The 21,131-nt window shown below is 38.9% G+C and overlaps 2 protein-coding genes across 3 annotated transcripts; both read left to right on the forward strand.

The window, feature by feature from the left end:
* The first annotated feature begins 280 nt into the window (after positions 1-280).
* LOC108346491 (uncharacterized) lies at positions 281-5,867 on the forward strand. Of its 2 annotated transcripts, XM_052876845.1 has the most exons (4): positions 281-602; positions 1,369-1,531; positions 1,986-4,412; positions 4,524-5,867. In XM_052876845.1, exons 1-4 carry the CDS (start codon positions 489-491, stop codon positions 5,567-5,569), a joined length of 3,750 nt encoding a protein of 1,249 aa, XP_052732805.1. In that variant the 5' UTR covers positions 281-488; the 3' UTR covers positions 5,570-5,867. The 2 variants fall into 2 exon arrangements, with proteins under 2 accessions (XP_052732805.1, XP_017441061.2); XM_017585572.2 differs by having other exon boundaries at positions 295-602; positions 1,986-5,867.
* Positions 5,868-16,487: 10,620 nt separating this feature from the next.
* On the forward strand, positions 16,488-19,646 carry LOC108338184 ((3S,6E)-nerolidol synthase 1). Its single transcript, XM_017574934.2, has 7 exons — positions 16,488-16,711; positions 16,880-17,150; positions 17,671-18,043; positions 18,126-18,344; positions 18,426-18,564; positions 18,811-19,059; positions 19,156-19,646. Exons 1-7 carry the CDS (start codon positions 16,544-16,546, stop codon positions 19,441-19,443), a joined length of 1,707 nt encoding a protein of 568 aa, XP_017430423.1. The 5' UTR covers positions 16,488-16,543; the 3' UTR covers positions 19,444-19,646.
* The last annotated feature ends 1,485 nt before the right edge of the window (positions 19,647-21,131 follow it).

Raw genomic sequence — 21,131 nt, forward strand, 5'->3', positions numbered from 1 at the left:
TGAAATATTAAAAAAATTTATACTTTAGAATAGATGTTCTGGAAAATATTTCATGATCCGAAAATATCTTTGGAAACATTCATTCCATAAGTTCTTTTTTCTTACAAGGGAGGAGAGTATGAAATTAGGGTTTTAAGGTTTTAATATTTTTTAATAAAGGGTAAAATAGAATATTACAGCGTATGGGGGTGAAGGAAAAGAAAGGGGAGGTGTAGTAAGTAACTGCCCTGATCACGTTGGATTGATGAAACAAATTATGTGTTTTAATTTTTTATAATTAAAAGAAACGAAAAAGCAAGGCAAATGCGATGCGACGACGTACTTCACAATAGGAGCAACTCCGTGTGAACTCGTTCTCCGATCCATCGTTGTTTTTCTTTCCTTTTCCGTCGTAAGACTCTCACTGATCAAACACGGTTTTCTGTTTCTCCATTATCTTTTGTCATTTCGGGGCCATTCGATCTTAAGAAGACTTCAAGAGGAACGACATGTTGGAGAAGATTGGGTTGCCACCAAAGCCTTCTCTCCGAGGGAATACTTGGGTGGTTGACGCTTCACACTGCCAGGGATGTTCCTCTCAGTTCACCTTCATCAATCGCAAGGTTGATTTCGATTATCATTTTTCATTTCGATTAATTTTTTTTTCGGGGAGGGGGACGTCCTAGTAAACACAGAAACTTTTTGCAGTTAGAGAGAAGCTCGTGATTTATTTGGGTATCTCAGGAAATCTTAAAGTCGTTAAATTTTCATTATTCGTTGTGCTAGTTGGTTTTTGGCTTCAATGTGTCGATATTTGTGTGTGTTTATTCTTGAATTGTGCCGATAATTAATTTCGTTGAGTTAGTACATTCGTTTATGAAAAGTGATTAACTCAGTCCAGTATGTCGTTGATCTGTTTGGGATAATCTGGTTAGGGTGATTGATTTTCTTAATCAGTGTTAATTGGATTGAATTGCTGTGATTACTAGAAATATTGGGTACAAAATCTCTTTGTTCTGTGAAACCATGTTTCATAGGGGCTACTCATTTTCCTCCTAGTAATGTATATGCTAGTCTTTGCTTCCTAAACTCATTCATGTGATAGGTTTTGAATTCTCTTTCCTTTGTGCATTGCATCTGTAACTTGTCTAAGAGAGGATAATTCACAGTGTAGGAAGCGTCCCCGGTTGAATCCTTTTAACAAACTGTAGTTTGAAGATTCATGGAATCTTGGTTACAATAAATGAAAAATGGGCTACTCTACCTCATTTCATAATTTTGTGCGAGACGATGTTCCATATTTGCTTATGAATCTGCTTGAACTCAAACTGAATTCTTTGTCCAAAATTTATTTATTTACATTGCTTGCAATTTTCTTTTACGTTTCAGCATCACTGCAGGAGGTGTGGGGGGATCTTTTGCGGCAGTTGTACTCAGCAAAGAATGGTTTTACGTGGACAAGGTGATTCACCTGTTCGTATCTGTGAACCTTGTAAGAAGCTAGAAGAGGCAGCACGGTTTGAATTGCGACATGGACGAAGACCTGGGAGAGGTATTTTTATTTATTTTTCTTCATATGGCTTTCAAGCTGTGTTACATACTCTAATCATATTCTCCCCAATTCTCCCCAAAATACTTCACTTCAAAATATCTCTTTTCTTGACAATGGATTTTTTTTTATCCAATTGAATTTAAATATGTAATATCATAATAATGATAGAAATGAAATGCATTTTTTTATATTCCTAAAAAAAATCTTGAAATGCCCGTAGAAATTTCCAATCCTTTTTTAGATTAGAATTTCGATTCTATCTATTTGTTTTGTTGCAAATTCCTTGAGTCTAAAATTCTATTATTTCTTTCTTTTTTCATAATAGGTATTTCCACTAATAAATATTTGATACACGGGATTAGGCTATTTTACGTTAAATTAGACCTCCTTTATTTCACTTTTGTTATTATTTCACAGTTCCATACTTTTTGAATGTTCATTTCAATTTATCCAGGGAGCTTGAAATCAGTTCCTAATGATGAAGATGAAGTTTTGAATCAAATTCTTGGTCAAACCAGTGACAAAGTAGCTAGCAGACAAAAATCAGTTGGTATTGCATCTTCTTCAAGCACATCCAATTATGATGGAGAGATACAAAACATGGTCTCGAATGATAAACCTAATCTTTTGGGTATTGATTTGGGATCCACCACTCCTGAAGAGTTACGTAAGCAAGCTTTGGAAGAAAAAAAGCAGCATAGAATTCTTAAAGGAGAGGGGAAATCTGGGGAGGCGATGAAAGCTTTTAAGAGAGGGAAGGAGCTTGAGAGGCAGGCTGATGCTTTAGAAATTCATTTAAGGAAGACTCGGAAGAAGAGTTTACCATCGGGAAACTTGTCTGACTTACATAACAAAGGAAATCCTGTAGAGTCTGACAGAAAAACAAAGTCACTTTCTTATGTTGGCAAAGAAAAGGATGATCTTGCTTCTGAACTTAGAGAACTGGGATGGTCTGATATGGATCTACGTAATGAAGACAAAAAGTCAGCAAACTTGAGTTTGGAGGGTGAACTCTCATCAATAATTGGAGAAATCTTTACAAAATCTGGTGAACAAAAGGTTAGCAGGATTGACAAGTCCCAAGTTGTTGCTCTGAAAAAAAATGCTCTGCTGCTGAAGCGCGAGGGTAAGCTTCCAGAAGCCAAAGAGGAACTAAAAAGAGCTAAACTTTTAGAAAAGGAACTTGAAGAACAGGAACTCCTTGCTGGGGCTGAAGATTCTGATGATGAGCTATCAGCATTAATTCAAGGCATGGATGATGATAAAGAATTACCAAATCTGCATGATCATGGACATGGTTTTGATTTTGAACGCCTTTTGGCCACTTCTGATGACCTTGACGGTAATTTTGAAGTGACTGATGAGGATATGATGGACCCTGAAATAGCTGGCGCTTTGGAATCATTAGGCTGGACCGAACCTCAAAATACATCTTCCAAGTCTCAAACCTTTAACAAAGATGCATTGCTTAATGAAATTCAGTCTCTTAAAAGAGAGGCGCTTAATCAAAAGCGAGCAGGCAATGCTGAAGAAGCAATGACATTCCTGAAAAAGGCAAAGTTATTAGAAAGGGACCTTAACAGATATGAACCCGAAGACTATAATAATATGTCTCAAAAATCCACATCCTTAAGGAAAGGCGAGCATTTGGAAATTGCTGGTAATGGATCAGACTCCATTAAACTGGATGTGAGAATTACAAGTGCCACTAATAATGTTTCTTCCACTGTGGCCCCAAAAAGTAGATTGATGATTCAGAGAGAGCTTTTGAGTTTGAAAAAGAAGGCTCTTACACTAAGAAGGGAAGGGAAAATGAATGAAGCAGAAGAAGAAATGCAGAAGGGTGCTGCACTTGAACGTCAGCTGATGGAGATGGATAAGGCATCAAGCCTCAAAACATCACATACAAATACTGCTAATAATGTTCCGGTTACAGTACATAAGCATGATGATTTTAGTGTAAATCTTCCACATGAGGAAGGCGGTGAAGATGATGTGACAGATCAAGATATGTCTGATCCCACATATCTTTCACTCCTTAGGGACATGGGTTGGAATGACGACAATAAGGAACTTTCTAACTCTCCAAGCAAGCCTTCGAAGAAAGATGATAATCATTTTGTTCCTGTAAATGATACTTCTCTAAATAAGCATTCTACAAATATCTCAGTTCAAGCTCCAAGAGGTAAAGTTGAAATTCAGAGGGAACTCTTGGGTTTAAAGAGAAAGGCCCTTGCTCTTAGGCGTGAAGGGAAAGTTGAGGATGCAGAAGAAGTTCTTAAAACGGCCAAATCATTAGAAGCACAGATGGTTGAGATGGAAGCTGCAAAGAATAAAGCACAGGTTGTGGCCACTGTGATGGAAGATAAACTTTTCAATCCTCCAGTTGATGAAGAAAGTGATGTGGTTGTTTCAGAAGAGGATATGCATGATCCGACATTGAATTCAATTCTTACTAATCTAGGGTGGAAGGATGATGAATCTGAACCTGTGACCGTAAAAGCAGAGCCAGTTAAGGAAGCTACTGGTAGGTCTACTCATACTATGGATCTATCTGTGCCTGATTTGTCTTCAAGCATTCCTGCTACAGCTTCAAGAAATAAGGGAGAGATTCAAAGAGAACTTTTAGTATTGAAAAGGAAGGCACTTGCATTTAGGCGCAAGGGAGAGATAGAAGAGGCTGATGAAATTTTAAGGCAGGCCAAAACTTTGGAAGCCCAACTAGAAGATTTTGGGAACCAGAACAAGGACTTGTCACTTAATGTTTCTAAGGATAAACAGTCTCTTCCTTCTGAATTGCCTGATTTTCAGGAAAAGCATGGAAATTTGGGAGTTGCTACAGAAGTTGATAATGCTTCAGCCTCATCTGTGGTTTGGTCAAGTAAGAATAGTTCTGAATCAACATTTGGTTTAGAAAGAATCAACAATGAGTCAAATGTTCCCATCTTAAGGAAGTCTGATAATTTACTTCCTGCAACTTCTCACTTTGCAGATGGTAAGCATCCATTGCCTGCCGAGGAGAGTACTTCAAGTGAAAATCTTTCAAAAAAGATGAAAGCAGAAAAAAACCAAGGTCATAGCTCCTCAGCTGGCCACTCTATGGATGTGCTAGAATTAGGTACTGGTGACGGTAGTAACAGTTCTGAAATATTGACTCAAAAACATAAAGAACTTGCTTCAGCTAATTCATCTCAAGCTGGGTCCGCTATTCACTTGGACTCTTCAAAGAATTTTAGCCAGCATACTGATGTAATTGAAAAGCCAAACATAAACAAGTCAAATTCTGTAATGGATTATGCTTCTCAGCACCACCTTACCTTGCGTCAGGAAGTTTTGGCTCATAAAAGGAAGGCAGTTTCTTTGAAAAGGGAGGGGAAACTATCAGAAGCTAAGGAGGAACTCTGGCAAGCCAAGCTGCTAGAGAAGCGATTGGAAGATGGAAGTATGCAGCAAGATACTGCCTCTGTGAGCAATGTTTCCCAGGCGTCAAATGTTGTAGAAAAGAAACAGGAATCGTCAAATGTTGTAGAAAAGAAACAGGAATCGTCAAATGTTAGTTCAAAACCATTGAGTAGTCGCGAACGATTCAAATTGCAGCAGGAATCTCTGGGGCATAAACGACAGGCCCTAAAGCTACGGAGGGAAGGCCGGACAGAGGAAGCAGAAGCTTTGTTTGAACGGGCAAAGGCAATTGAAACCCAGTTGGAGGAGTTGACAGCTCAAGATTCTAAGTTAGATGGCGTAGATGATGTCATGGTTGAGGATTTTCTCGATCCTCAACTCTTATCTGCTCTGAAAGCTGTTGGACTTGATGATGTAGGCGTTGTATCAAAAGCCCCAGAAAGACAAGAGACTGTGAAATCCAATGCTAAAGTTGAAAACTCTAACCAAGAGAGAATTCAGCTAGAAGAAAGAATCAAAGAAGAAAAAGTTAAGGCACTTAATTTGAAACGTTCTGGAAAACAAGCCGAAGCGTTAGATGCTCTTCGACGTGCCAAATTGTATGAAAAGAAGCTAAATTCATTAACCTCTGGTTAATGAAGTAAATACTGCAACTTCAGGGTGGGAAGTCTTCCCTTGTTCAAATTGGTAGTTACTTTGAGGTTAGTTGAATTTGTGAACTTTCATTAAAGGAGGACTAGAGGGTGCCCAGGAGGTTGCTCCTTCCCTAATTACACATGCATGTTTGCTTTATTATGCTCATAAATATTGGAGAATGCATACATGATCATTTGCTAGTTACAGTTTTCAGTTGTGCTTCTAAACATGAATCAGTGTTGTATAATATGTTTACATTTAAGTTTATATAAATGGCCATTCCCACGACATATTGCAGGAACGTTGCCTTCATTTTCACCTAAGAGCTGCTCTCATTATTCCCATTTGTATGGACCCTGTTTTTCGGCAATAGGCTAGATCTTTCTTATCCATTTTCCTTTTAAAATAGCTTCATCGCTGTTGCACTAGTGGGGATCTATGACTGTGTATACCAATTCAAACTGTAGTGATTTTTGGATACAGCTTGGTAATCCAGAAAGAATATATCCAATCTGGGAATGAGGATTTGTGTTCCGTATCCAACTCTATTTCTTAATGAAAATGTTTGCTGTTTTGAGTTTACATTTATGAAAATGATAAAAAGCGTGATACTACTTTTATTGTTACTTTTTTTACAAGCCAAAAACGTCTTGATTTTACATTTATAAAAATGACAAAATGTGTTGTGTTGGGAACAAGAGACAGAATTAGATAGGGGAATGCATTGTGGTAAAGTGGTGGTCCTCACTCCAATCTATGAATGGTACGCTGATCGTCTTTGGGGGCAGTGCTTAATGCACGCGAAGCGACTTAAGTATTCTGCTTAAAATAAACTCTAGTATGAAACCCGGAAATATTTTAATGGTGTACCTGAGAAAATGCCATAGTTGGAAAAATAACGGAGTTCAAGAAAAAAAAAAGAGAGTAAAAAATAAGGGTAAACTATGTTTTTCACAGTATAGTTTCTGTTTCGACTGAGTTGGTGAGGACCCTGTCAAAACATATAAACTTACTTTTCGAAGACGGGCGGGCGGACGGCGAAGATGCATGGACCGGGCGGACACTGTTGAATCCCACGAACCGAAGCAAGCTGAACTGGCGGACGGTACAAAGATGGACGGACACTGCTCCACACGGTACAACGATGGACAGACGCCCTCCTACTCCAGACGCTGCTCCATTCTCCAAGCCGGGCGAACGTCCTCCTACTCCAGGCGCTGCTCCATGCTCCAAGCCGGGCGGACGTCCTCCTACTCCAGGCGCTGCTCCGTGCTCCAAGCCGGGGGGGCCGGGTACCTGCTAAAGGCACTCCGACGCTCAAGTCAGTAATATGACAGAGCAGTTTGTGATGCATGGATGCATCGTAAGGAAAAGTTCTCTAGAACTCATACTTGAGACCTTTATTTATAATGATCGTAATGGGCTTTTACCATTAATAGGCCTGATGAAGGCCCCTTTTACCTTTAGTGGGTCTGATAACAACCCAAGTACGAATGGTTGGAAGGATGATCGGCCAAGGATGTCAACTTGTGCGTGCGGCCATCTGACTTTGCTGACCGGTCACACTGGACGCTCGGTCCTTTTGCGTACCTTGGAGGGTCGCCCGGTCTATTGAGCGACCGGGCAGCGATAACTTTGTTGCTCGGCAGTGGACGTACGGTCTTCATTGTGACTAGGGAAGGGGTGCGACCTTGGACGAACGCTCGGTCTTGTTTGTGACTTGGGGGGCGGGTGGCTTTGAACGAACGCTCGGTCTTGTTCGTGACCTGGGGGGCGGGCGGCCTGTGGTTGTCCGTACATCGCCCGATCCTGCTGGTACATAAGTCCCCCGAGCCCGAGCATAATTTTATTATGCGTAGGGGTATTGTAGATGGCCCCTCATGCTGAACGCTCGGTCTTGGCGCTCGGCATGGACGAACGCGTGATCCTTGATTCTGACCTGGGCGAACGGTCTTGGATGGACGCTCTGGTTGTCTTTTCGTACGGCATCCGGTCCTATTGGTACATAAGTCCCCCGAGCCCGAGCGTAATTTTATTATGCGAGGGGGTTATTATTGGACGTTTGCTTGGATGCCCACATTGGACGGTCAGTCCTGTTTGGTTAAAAGGATGGACGTTCGGCCTTGGAGGCCAATTTGCCGGACGGTTGAATGTTGAATGCCAGATTTGGCTAAGTACCTGAACGATCAAGGTTGATGCCGGACGGCCTTGGAGGCCAACTTGCCGGACGGTTGAATGTTGAATGCCAGATTTGGCTAAGTACCTGAACGATCAAGGTTGATGCCGGACGGCCTTGGAGGCCAACTTGTCGGACGGTTGAATGTTGAATGCCAGATTTTGGCGAAGTACCTAAGACCGAATGGCCGGGCGGTAAGGGTCGAACAAGTACCTGGAGGCCGGATGGCCGGACGGTTGATGCCAGACGACCGAGGGTCGAATGCCAAATCTGGCTAAGGTTGAGGCCGGATGGCCGAGACTGGAGGCTTGATAGCCGACAGCCGAGGCCAAACGGCCGAGAGCTTCAGGCCTGATGGCCAAGTGCAGGATGCTGAACGACCGTGAGTTGAGGTCGAATGGCCGGGATTGGCCGGTGCTGCATGCCAATTTGGCTAAGTATCTGAGGCCTAATGGTCGAACGGTAAAGGTCGAATGCGTACCTTGGAGGCCGAACGGCCGGATGATTATTCGGACGTCCGGGCAGTTTGGGTTTCTTTGCGCGGAAGGCATTGGTTCTCGGTGGAACTCTACGTATACAGCCCGGCCAAGTTGAGAATTGCTCTCGGTGGAACACTCCTTTTCGCCAACTTGATCTTTATGGGGCGGACGCCTCTTCGTTCGTAGCCCGACCAAGTTGAGAGTTGCTCTCGGTGGAACACTCTTTTTCGCCAACTTGGTCTTTATGGGGCGGACGCCTCTTCGTTCGTAGCCCAACCAAGTTGAGAGTTGCTCTTGGCGGAACACTCTTTTCATCAACTTGGTCTTTATGGGGCGGACGCCTCTTCGTTCGTAGCCCAACCAAGTTGAGAGTTGCTCTCGGTGGAACACTCTTTTTCACCAACTTGGTCTTTATGGGGCGGACGACAATGCTTGGCTCCTTTTTGCTTTGTGCAGTTGTGTAATTATGGCAGGTCACCTGTATTACGAGGCAAACATGATCGTATTTCCAGTTTTAAAGAAAGTATGTGTTCATACCTTGTAAGGTGGACTGGTGGGTTCAACATGCTCGGATGAGAATGGTTGTTCCCAGAGAGCACTTGTGAGGTCGAATGTCCAAATTAATGGGAGGCCGAATGGACGAGCGCATGCTGTAGCCGGACGGCCGAGAGTTAAGGCCTGATGGCCAAACGCTATGTGAGGCCGGATGGACGAGCGCTCTTTGAGCCGTAAGGACGAGCGCTATTGGAAGCTGGCCCAAACGGTCGGTCGATGAGGCCGAATGGACGAGCGCTCTTTGAAGCCTAATTGACGAGCGATCTTTGAAGCAGGACGGACGAGCGCTCGCTGAGGGCGGATGGACGAGCGCTCTTTGATCCATGATGGACGAGACTTTCAGTCTTGACCTCCGGGAGTGGAGTTGGAACGGCCGGGAGTTGAGGCCGGATGACCACATTCTGGATGCCAAATTTGGCTAAGTACCTAAGGCCGAATGGCCGAGTGGTAGAAATAATGTACCTTGGAGGCCAAATGGCCGGGTGATCCCAAATTTGGTTAAGGTGATGCCAGACGGCCGAGAGCTGAGGCCGGACGACAGAGAACTGTAACCGGACGACAGAGAACTGTAACCGGACGGCCGAAAACTTACCAAGGCCGAATGGCCGAGAGTACGAGGCCGGATGGCCAACCGCTCGGGACTGGACGACCGTTCTGAGGACGAACAGCCAGGAAATCAGGTCGGGCGACCGAGATTTGCATAATGTTTATGAAGCCGAGTGCAAAGGGCTGAAGGGTCGGGAGTTGACGTTCTTCTGAGGTGCCCCTCACTGGTTCCTTGTGTTTACAATGGGTAATACCCACTCGGCCCCACGGTGGGCGCCAAATGTTTCGACTGAGTCGGTGAGGACCCTGTTAAAACATATAAACTGTAACCGGACGACAGAGAACTGTAACCGGACGACCGAAAACTTACCAAGGCCGAATGGCCGAGAGTACGAGGCCGGATGGCCAACCGCTCGGGACTGGACGACCGTTTTGAGGACGAACGGCCAGGAAATCAGGCCGGGCGACCGAGATTTGCATAATGTTTATGAAGCCGAGTGCAAAGGGCTGAAGGGCCGGGAGTTGACGTTCTTCTGAGGTGCCCCTCACTGGTTCCTTGTGTTTACAATGGGTAATACCCACTCGGCCCCACGGTGGGCGCCAAATGTTTCGACTGAGTCGGTGAGGACCCTGTTAAAACATACAAACTTACTTTTCGAAGACAGGCGGGCGGACGACGAAGATGCATGGACCGGGCGGACACTGCTGAATCCCACGAACCGAAGCAAGCTGAACTGGCGGACGGTACAAAGATGGAAGAACGCTGCTCCACACGGTACAACGATGGACGGACGCCCTCCTACTCCAGACGCTGCTCCATTCTCCAAGCCGGGCGGACGTCCTCCTACTCCAGGCGCTGCTCCATGCTCCAAGCCGGAGGGCCGGGTACCTGCTAAAGGCACTCCGACGCTCAAGTCAGTAATATGACAGAGCAGTTTGTGATGCATGGATGCATCGTAAGGAAAAGTTCTCTAGAACTCATACCTGAGACCTTTATTTATAATGATCGTAATGGGCTTTTGCCATTAATGGGCCTGATGAAGGCCCCGTTTACCTTTAGTGGGTCTGATAACGACCCAAGTACGAACGGTTGGAAGGATGATCGGCCAGGGATGTCAACTTGTGCGTGCGGCCATCTGACTTTGCTGACCGGTCACACTGGACGCTCGGTCCTTTTGCGTACCTTGGAGGGTCGCCCGGTCTATTGAGCGACCGGGCAGCGATAACTTTGACGCTCGTTCTTGGCGCTCGGCAGTGGACGTACGGTCTTCATTGTGACTAGGGAAGGGGTGCGACCTTGGACGAACGCTCGGTCTTGTTTGTGACTTGGGGGGCAGGTGGCTTTGAACGAACGCTCGGTCTTGTTCGTGACCTGGGGGGCGGGCGGCCTGTGGTTGTCCGTACATCGCCCGGTCCTGCTGGTACAGTTTCATTTTTAGCACCATTGAAGTTTTTGACTGGCCTTTATATATTACTAATTACCTCGATTAAGGTTTTAACCATGGGCGTTTAAATTAGCATTAAGGGAAAGAAAAATAAAAGGAAAGGTACCCGAATTCTGATCAACCATACAAAAGATGACCCTAATAGTGTGACTAAACAGGTAACTTACAAGGATAATTAATTTTTTATAAAAAACTAAAATGTTTATTTATATGTTGTTGGGGTAACAAAATTGAAACTTTATAATTTTACGAGAATAATTGAATTACTAAAAGTTAGAAAATCTCCGGTTTCATTTTTTTTAAAAAGAAAATATTTGAGAATTTCAAGTTTTACTTTAAAAAAGTAAAAATTTAATTTTTTTGTATTATCAAATTATGTATCTTCTCTTTATATTTAGTTCTTCAACTTGATTTTGACTGGGACATGTCTATTTTTGATTATTACTTTTCGGATTATATTAACTCGAGTTGTTGATCTAAGATATTTTCTTTATCTAAATTGTTACTATTATTTTTGTTGTTGTTATGTATTACTGTTATTTGTCAATGTATTTCAGTACTTTCTTCCTGCACCTCCATAATTAAAATGAAAAGTCAAATTTACTCTCATCTTCTTCTCTCTTCCTCACATCCATCTTCTTCTTCACTTCATTCAACGAACAACAGAGCATGGGTGTCACTCTTTTTTACATGGACTTCTTATAGATTTTTCACTAAGTTATGTGAGCTAGCTTAGTCAAATTGACACATGTGCTTCTTGATTTTATCTAAACGTGAAGAACGTAGCTCACATGTCAAATCTCCAATTGTCCTTCACTCAATAATATCAATACTCGATGTGACCTAATACTGTGGAACACACCATCCACCATTCAAGCTCTTGCTTGTGAATAATTTTTTTAATGTTAAATAATTAATAAAAGCTAAATTAAAAAACACATTTAAGCAAACAAAAGATAAGTCTCGTCAGTACACACCAATAATATATTTTCACTCAATCTGAAAACAGAAAAAAGGTTTCAATTTACCTTAATCGAAAATGGCAATTAGGATGAAGTGGGAACATTATTATCATATTATCACTCCTAAAATAAAAATCAATATCTATATTCATAAATGAAGTAAAAATTTATACTTATCATCATCTCATATCTAAAATCTTATCTAAAATATAAAAGATATACGTCTTATCCACATCTCACTGAATAACACTCACACTAGTGTTTCAATATTAAATAATTAAATTTTATAAAAAATAAAAATAAGAACTTAATATTATCAATTTATCAATATTGAAAGAATGTATTCGTTGTCAAATATTTAGAAATATAAATAACAGTTAGATAATAGTAAAATGATTATGTAAAATATTATGAAATTACATATAAATAAAATTTCATAACAACTAAAACAATAGTTAATTTTGAAAACAACAATAAAACAAAGCTTATGAAATTAAAAAATATTTTTAAAACCTTATAAAAGAAAGGCTTAAATGCTTACTTCGTCCCCATGTTAAAGGGTGGATTTCTGTTTAGTATCCGATTTTAAAAATGCTTATATTTTATCCCAAAGTAGTATAAATTGTATCAATTAGATCCCTTCCGTTAAATTCACATAAACGGAGTTAACTCCAACTGACGAATCTGCACTTTTTCTTCTCTCTCCTCTGCATTTTCTGCAATGTTCCAGCTTTTTCTCTCTCTCTCTCTCTTCTTCCTCACATCAAATTCAACACAAACAAGAGAGAGAGAAACATGAAACCTAACAACAACGTGCCAATACTGACCAAGACAGACTCTGAGGTTAGCAGTCTCTCCCAGTCCTCACCGTCCGCTCTCCCCACCGGCTCGTATACTACGTCCAAAGCCCTTCCCGTGAGTTTGCCTCCACCCGCTTTTCCGGCTCCCGCAAGAGCAGCTCCACCAACCGCAAGGGCCCATGCAGGCCCTAGAAGGACCACTTCCACGCCATCGAGGAAGAGGGTCTCCTTGACGCCCACGATAATGCCCAACACGGCTTCCCTCGTCGCTGCTATTTCTCGACATTCATCTTCGCCTTCCTCCTTCTCTTCTCCTTTCTCTCTCTCATTCTCTGGGCCGCAAGTCGTCCCCCACCACAGATATTGCCACTGCTGCTGCAATCTCTGAGGTCTGAACTCTATAAAGTCAATTCCTGCATTGGATTCCCATTCCTCAAATTATCATCTCTACTTCCTCACTAGCATTTATTTATTATTGCTGCAGAGAGTTAGGATGGAGTACAGACAAGTACCTCTCACAGTACTCAGTATAAGCTCGGAGGATTGCAAAATTGAAGCTCCAATTGAAGCTTCATCATCATTGATCTTCTGAAGGAAATAGTCAATGAAGGAAAATGGGGTAATTGCCTGCATTCTCCACTTCAATGTGTTCAGATGAAGAAGCTTCATTCTCTGAATTGTTTTGGCTTTAAATATATACTTAGATTCACCCACCTAATTAGAAATTACAAGATCAATGCATGTAGAATTAAAAACATTTATCTTAGTGCATGATTGGAAAAACAATTATTTCTTGGACTCAACTCTCCCAGAAAATCAGCAAGTGGATCTACAAAATAAACTGAATCAAAATGCAATTAATAAGTTCATAAACCAAATCATCAGATTGAAATCATTTACCTACAAATCAAGAGATGTAGGAACATCAGTCTCTTCCATTTTGGCTGCCAAAGATATGAAACCTACAGCCAACAATTTCATTGTCCAAACTCATTGCTTCTCAATAAAAAGATCCGATCAAAAGCCATTCAAGACTAAATCAAATAAAAAGAACATTTTCTTTTCTTTGTATAAAATAATTGACATACTGGTAACTCATAAACAGAGAGGAAACAGTCCAAGTAATTTATAGATAAATACGCACAGAGAGGTCCAAAACCAAAGTGCTCTCGAACCTGTGAAACAGATAGATTCAGTCATTAGTTAGAAAATAGTAAATAACAGTCAATGATCAATGATCAATCCTTATTGCAAAGATCAAATAACTTCACACTAATGCAAAAATGAAATGCTAATCTGAAGTATAAAGTATGGATTGATAAAATAATCCCAATAAAAAAAGTCAAAATATACAAGAGATTCAGATTCATCAATTGGATTATCTCAAACAGAAAATGAGGCATACTCAAATCCAAATAAAAATCTTTAAAACAAGGTCATCAAAAGCAGAAGTGAGGATTTTCATAAACCCCGATCAAGATTAGAAGAAAGAGAGAGAGAGTGCGCGTGTGAGTGTGGGGTTAGGAGACAGAAGGAGGGTTTGAGCGCCAAAGCTACAGAAACTAAGGAACAGTGCATACCATACCGCAAGTGGACGTGCTGAGTCGTGAATCGGTAGGGGGGGGTTTGTGAGTCGCTACGGGTGGAACTTTGTGTTGGAATGGGTGGTGGCGGGGGTGCCGATGGTTGCATGGCCACTGTACGCAGAGTAGCACGTGAACAGGGAGGTGATGGTGGGAGAGATGAAGGTGGCTGTTGGCGTGAATCAGAGGGTAGGAGATGGGTTTGTGAGTGGAGAGGAGAACAGAAAAAGTGAGGAAGAAGAACAGAAAAAGGTGGAACATTGCAGGAATGCAGAGGAGAGAGAAGAAAAAATGCAGATTCGTCAGCTGGAGTTAACTCCGTTTATGTGAATTTAACGGAAGGGATCTAATTGATACAATTTATACTACTTTGGGATAAAATAGAAGCATTTTTAAAACCTGGTACTAAACAGAAATTCACCCCTTAACATGGAGACGAAGTAAGCATTTAAGCCTAAAAGAAAATCAAATATTTAAGTTTAAAAATATTTTAAATGTTCCTTTCTTTCTATCTCTAGGTTATAATGAAATCTATTATTTTATACAAAGACTATAATATTAGATGTCGGCTCTTCCAAGGGTCAAACGTCAAATGGTCTGTATACAGAATCGAAAAATCACTATTTTATTACCTTTAGACGTCAAATTCTCTGCAAAATCAGATTTGAAAGGTCACTTTTTCAAACATTAAATGTCGCACATAACGTCAATACACAATAAACGTCGGATTTCCTTCCCCGAACGTCAATAAGCTGCAAAAATACCCCAAAGTAATGTCAAAATGGATTTTTTAGCAATTAGACATCGGTGATGGAGGGGGCTGACCTTAAATGCCCTTTTAAACTCCAAAAACTCAGAATGCGAGCCTCACTTTCTTTCGTGTTTTTGTTTGGGTTTTTGTTTCGTTCGTGTTCAGAATTGCTGCTACAAGGTATGTTTGATTGATTTTCTTCGAGTTAATTTATTTTGCACCGATTAACTTTAGTGTGCACTGATTAACTTTAGTTTGCACCGATTAAATTTTATTTGCATCAATTAATTTTGGCTTATGATACAATTTTGTGCACGAGTTCACAGATCTTGACGGTTGAGTGATCATTTTGCATTGTTTGAAGCTCATAGTATATGCAATTTGTTGATGTGCTGGAATCGTTTTTCTGTATTTCAGGTGTGGTAATATTGTAATTTCTTAAGAAAAAGAAATGGATGTCGATTAGGAGGAGTCCGACATCAAATTGATGTTCGGAGAAGGGGATCCAACGTCAAAATTGACGTCTCTCAATAAGACGTCGTATCTAGATTGGACGTGGAATGTCGAAAATAACATACGGTAAAGTGATTCATTCCAAAAAAATTATGAACCATTCATCCCATGTGTTTCATTTTTAATTATAATGTGAACATAGTAGGCTGAAATCTTAAGTTGAAGATAGTAATGTGTGCTACTTTAGCTGAGAGTGATGATGAGTGGGGCGTGGGACATAATGCGTGACGTGCGTGAGTAGTGGAAGTTTTAGGTGTGATAAATTATGCATTGATAAATAATTAATGACTAATAAAATTTTTTTAATTGAGTAATTTTTAAATTTTTTTTGAAACAGAAAAAGGAAAGTGTATCTGAATTGATAATTGAGAATAACATAAACTTGTATTTGATATTCTACCTATAAATCATCTTAGGTTTCTCTTCTTATGGAAATAAAAGAAAGAAAACATGAATAATTTTAATTACATTTTCTTAAATTTCAATATTTTAATTTAGTCTCTCAATAATTTAAAATATTATTTATAATCGTTATATATGTCTTTAACCACAATTAGTTATTAGCTAATAAAATATAATAATCTTTATATATATATATATATATATATATATATATATATATAAATGTCCAATTTGCTAATAAAATGAAAATAGGGCTGTTACAAACATTCTCAAACAGTATAGAACATGTACACTTTTGTCTTATAGAGGGTTTTTCCCTGTTTATCACGGTTATCATGCAAAAAATAAACAAATTAGCTTTTCCATCTTGGGATAGAAAGAGAATCTTTTGTTTCATTATGATTAAAAATGATATTGATTATTCAGGAATGCTTGAATAGGTTATATTATAGTTATCGTTTTAAAAAAGCTTAATAACGTGCACCTTCAAACACGTTTTGAATTTGAGTGGTCCCATCCTCCAATAAAAGTCGGAAAATATGGCCCAGCTTCATTAGTTCTGTTGTTTGTATCTCTCTATAGCCATGGCCCCTTCACATAAACTCTACAGTGAATTTCCAAATAACACACTGTACATTATATCATATTACCGTAAAGTATGGAAACGCACTGATTAACATCTTCACTCCTCACACTATAAATGTACCAAATTATAGTGATACATCTCACAAGTGTCTCTCTATCTATCTATGTTTTTTGGTCATGGCACTGCATTTCGAGTCCTGCATTTTTTCTTCCAAACCTCAAATTGTTGCACCAAACTCTCAACTTTCTGGATATCACAACCCTGCCAAACCTGATGCTCTTCACTTAGCCAACAAATGGAACTTTGTTCAAGAGGAAAGCTCTAACACACAACTATATAAAACGGTACGTAGATCAAACTTTAGATTATTTTTAATTAGATTATTTTTAATCTTCTTCGTCGAACCTGAAAATGATAACCAGATCGATCACACACACACACAAAAAAAAAAAACACAATCATATATATTCCATGCATGAAGGGTTGAAGTGATTATGTCGTTTCCATGGCAGGGAAATCTGAGCACGAATCTCTCGGAGAAAGTGGAGGTGGTGAAGAATGAAGTTTGGAAAACTGTGGATGAAAGCTCATTCGAAGGTTTGTGCATGATTGATGTAATGCAGCGCTTAAATATTGATTACCACTTCCAAGACGAAATTGAAACATTCCTAGAGAAGCAATATGCGAAGTACAGTAGTGTTGGGAGTGGTTATGGTAACCATATTCATGAGATTGCACTTCGATTCAGGCTATTCAGACAACATGGTTACTTTGAGCCCGCAGGTTGGTTCCACTTACCTTTATATTTCCACCTGTCTGCATGTTCATCCACTCATTCCTATACTCCACTTACACTTATATGCTAAAACCCACATACACGTCCGCCAAGAAATTATTACCTATGTACTGATATTTAAAGAAACAATCATCATAGTTTGATAAACATTCCTAACTACACTTACATTTATTTTTTTATTTTTTTAGTTTCTTCTTTCTAAAAAAATAAAAAAAAATATTTCTTTATAACTATTTTATTTTTATATTATATGCTAAATAAATGTAAAAATATGTCATTTTATTATACCTTTAAACAAAATTTTTCTGAGTCCTAAAGATTTTGAAACTAACACACTCAGACTAATAAATGAGAAAATTTTCTAATCCTGCAAAACCAAGGGCACAGTTTTTATTCATTCATTTATTTATTTTCTTCTTTCTCTTCCATGCTGCTGAAGCAAACATGGTTGCTTCCCTTTTGGTATTATTTGAAGGCTAAAATGTTTGTTTATTGGAAACTTCACAGAGGTGTTTGAAAAGTTGACCAACAAGGAGAGAGAAATCAGGCCAGAACTTAGTGAAAATATAAAGGGGATGGTAGACATATATGAAGCTTCACAGTTAGCCGTAGCAGGGGAAGATATACTTGCTGAAGCAGAAATATTTAGTGGCAAGGTCCTAAAGGAAAAGGTAGATTGCATCGACAGTCACGGAGATCAGTTTGTAAAGAGAACCTTAGAACACCCTTTTCACAAAAGCTTGCCCTTGTTTACCGCTAGAAAGTTCTTGGGTGATTTCCATGACAAGAATCTATGGCTAAGTTCCTTTCGAGAGATTGCAAAAATGGATTTCAGTTTGCTACAGTTCTCGTACCATCGTGAGATTGGTCAAATTACGAAGTATGATGGATGTTTAATTCAATTATTGAACTAAGCTATCTTGTTATGATGATCAGTCCTTACAGTTCAATCATTTTTGCAGATGGTGGACCGAGCTTGGTTTAGCCAACGAGTTAGTGTATGCGAGAAACCAACCCCTTAAATGGTACATTTGGTCTTTGGCATGCTTCTCGGATCGTAGTTTCTCCGAGGAAAGGATTGAGCTCACAAAACCAATATCTTTGATATACATAATAGATGACATTTTCGATGTTTATGGGACTCTGGATGAGTTAACTCTGTTCACAGAAGCTGTTTGCAGGTGGGTAAATGAAACAACTTATTCACTATAAAAGTTTTCACAGATCAAATTACAGACAAAGATTAATAAAAAACAATGCAGATGGGATATTACAGCCGTTGAACAACTTCCAGATTACATGAAGACGTGTTTCAGTGTCCTCTATAATCTCACAAACGAAATCAGCTCCAAGGTCTATCAGAAGCACGGCTGGAATCCCATACACTCACTACAAAATGCGGTAAAAGAATACCCACATATGGATTATTTTTATATTCAACAGTAAAGACTTAGTTGAAAAAGATTTATGTGAGCTTTTTTTCCTCGAACTTATAAGCATTTACACAGAAAATAGACGATGGAGATTTTTGGTCACGCATGTGCAAGAAATTTGGTTTATATCTATATATTGAGAATTTTATGAGAATTGAACCTTTACATCTTGATATTCATATGGAATGTAAAAGAGATGGTGATTTTTGTGCAGTGGAAGAGATTGTGCAAAGCCTTCCTAGTTGAAGCAAAATGGTTTGGGTCTGGGAAGTTGCCCAGTGCTGAAGAATACTTAGAGAATGGGATAGTAAGCTCTGGAGTGCACATTGTGATGGTTCACACTTTCTTTCTTTTGGGTGAGGGATTAACCGAGGAAAATGTTGAGATCATAGACGGAAACCCTGACATCATTTCTTCCCCGGCAACAATTCTCCGACTCTGGGATGACTTGGGAAATGCACAGGTAAACAGATTTTATGTGTTGATAGAGTTAACATAGAGGTTATTGTGGTATTATATCATATTATGAATTAGTGATACCACTGGTATTGTTGTAAAGGATGAGAATCAAAAAGGCAATGATGGATCGTACGTGAATTGTCTGATGATGGAAAAGCCAGAGTACACGAGAGAAGTAGCAAGAGAAAGAGTGATGAGTAAGATGAGTGATGCATGGAAGAGCCTGAACCAAGAGTGCTTGTTTCATAAACATTTCCATTCAACATTCACTAAGGCTTCACTGAATCTGGCAAGGATGGTGCCATTGATGTATAGTTACGATGACAGACAGTCTCTTCCAGGACTGGAGGAGCAAGTCAAGTCCTTGCTTTATGATAATTTTCTTTAATTTATAGTAATCCAATAAATCAGTATGTTGGTTTAAGAAGGTTTCAGTCTTCAAGGAACACCTCCTTAATGGTTTACTACTTTACCTTAGTTCTATTGAGAACGAGTTTATATGGAAAATAAATACACGTTCAGGTGTTATTTGATTGGAATTAAAACTTATGTAATTCAATATTTCATTAAATGTATTTTGTATGATCATTAGATGTTGCTTTCTACCTTATCTCTTTGTGTCCCTTTAAATTCTCTATTCTCTCAATTAAATCCTTTACCATAATACTCGTTTCAATCAGACTTGAGCATATCAATTTCTTCCGAAATAGACCTATCACGACATAGCCACAAGAGTTAATAATAATTGTCCAATCACTTCTTTTCGATCGTTACCTTTTCGTGCCAACCACACCTTCTTTTCTTGCCTATAACTATTATCTTTACCTATCTACTTTCTATCGTCACTAATTAATTAAGAGTCACACATTGAAATAAAATTATTAAACTATCTTAATTTTGTCACTAAAATATTAATTTTATTAAATTGATGAAGGAATAATTATTTTGCTTTGATAGTTTCACCACGTAGAATTGAGATGTGCACAAAAATAGTTGTGATACAATATCTGTGGATAAAATATGTTAATAAAATTCATCAATAATATTGAATTATTATTATTGATGATTTTTTTTAGTAAGATGACGTTAAATTTCTTGCTTTGATCTTTGACCATTTTATGATAAAATATGTTGGTAAATTTTTTACTAAGTGAAAATTTTAAAATTTGTCACTAATGTAGAATTTTGATTAACGATAGTTTTGTTTTGTCCGTAAAATAAGCATAAAATTTTATGTCAAATACGAAGAAATATGTTTATAAATTAATTAGAGATGTGTAAAAAAAAAAGGAAGAAGGAGAGGAGGCAAAGGCAATGCAATGAGGACAATGAAAAAATACCGGCAATGGTGGCGGTGGTGGCAATGAAAGAGGAGGAGGATGAAGAAGAAGAAAAAAAAAGAACCAAATGATGATATTTACTAACGAATTTTATCGATAGAAAAATGTGTTCATAATTACTGACAAACATTTATTGGCGTATTTTTTCCATTGGTAATTACCATGGTTGTGACCTTTAGATTAAATTGATCCATATCGTGATGTTTACTAACGAATTTTACTGATAGAAAAAATGTGTTCATAATTATCGACAAACATTTATTAGCATATTTTCCCCCTTGGTAATTTGATCTTTAGATTAAATTGATCCAATAGATGTAAACTTTTCATGTTGTTTGGTTTGGATTTCATTTTTTATGGTCTCATTAATGACTCTCTTCTTTGGTCATTTTCTCATTTGTAGGAGGATAAAATAGTTGTAGTGTTCAAAATCAAATGAAGTGAATACTTTAGGATGAAGTAGTTTGGAAATTTATCAAATATAACACATGTAAAATTTTCATGTTGTTTAGTTTATAATTCATTTTTTTTTCTAATGATTCTCTCTTTCTTTAATTTTTTCATTAATAAATGCCTATATATTTGTCAATATAGTATTATGCAAAATCTATTAATTATTTTTTGTTGGTTTTTTATTTTAGGATATTAAAGATCTTTTATAGCCAATATAGTTATGTGTAGTTAGGCCAATATTGATGTATTAAGAAAATGACTTAACCATCATGAGGTTTGTCAT

The sequence above is a fragment of the Vigna angularis genome, chromosome 1, assembly GCF_016808095.1.
Source record: "Vigna angularis cultivar LongXiaoDou No.4 chromosome 1, ASM1680809v1, whole genome shotgun sequence".
NCBI classification, from domain to species: domain Eukaryota; kingdom Viridiplantae; phylum Streptophyta; class Magnoliopsida; order Fabales; family Fabaceae; genus Vigna; species Vigna angularis.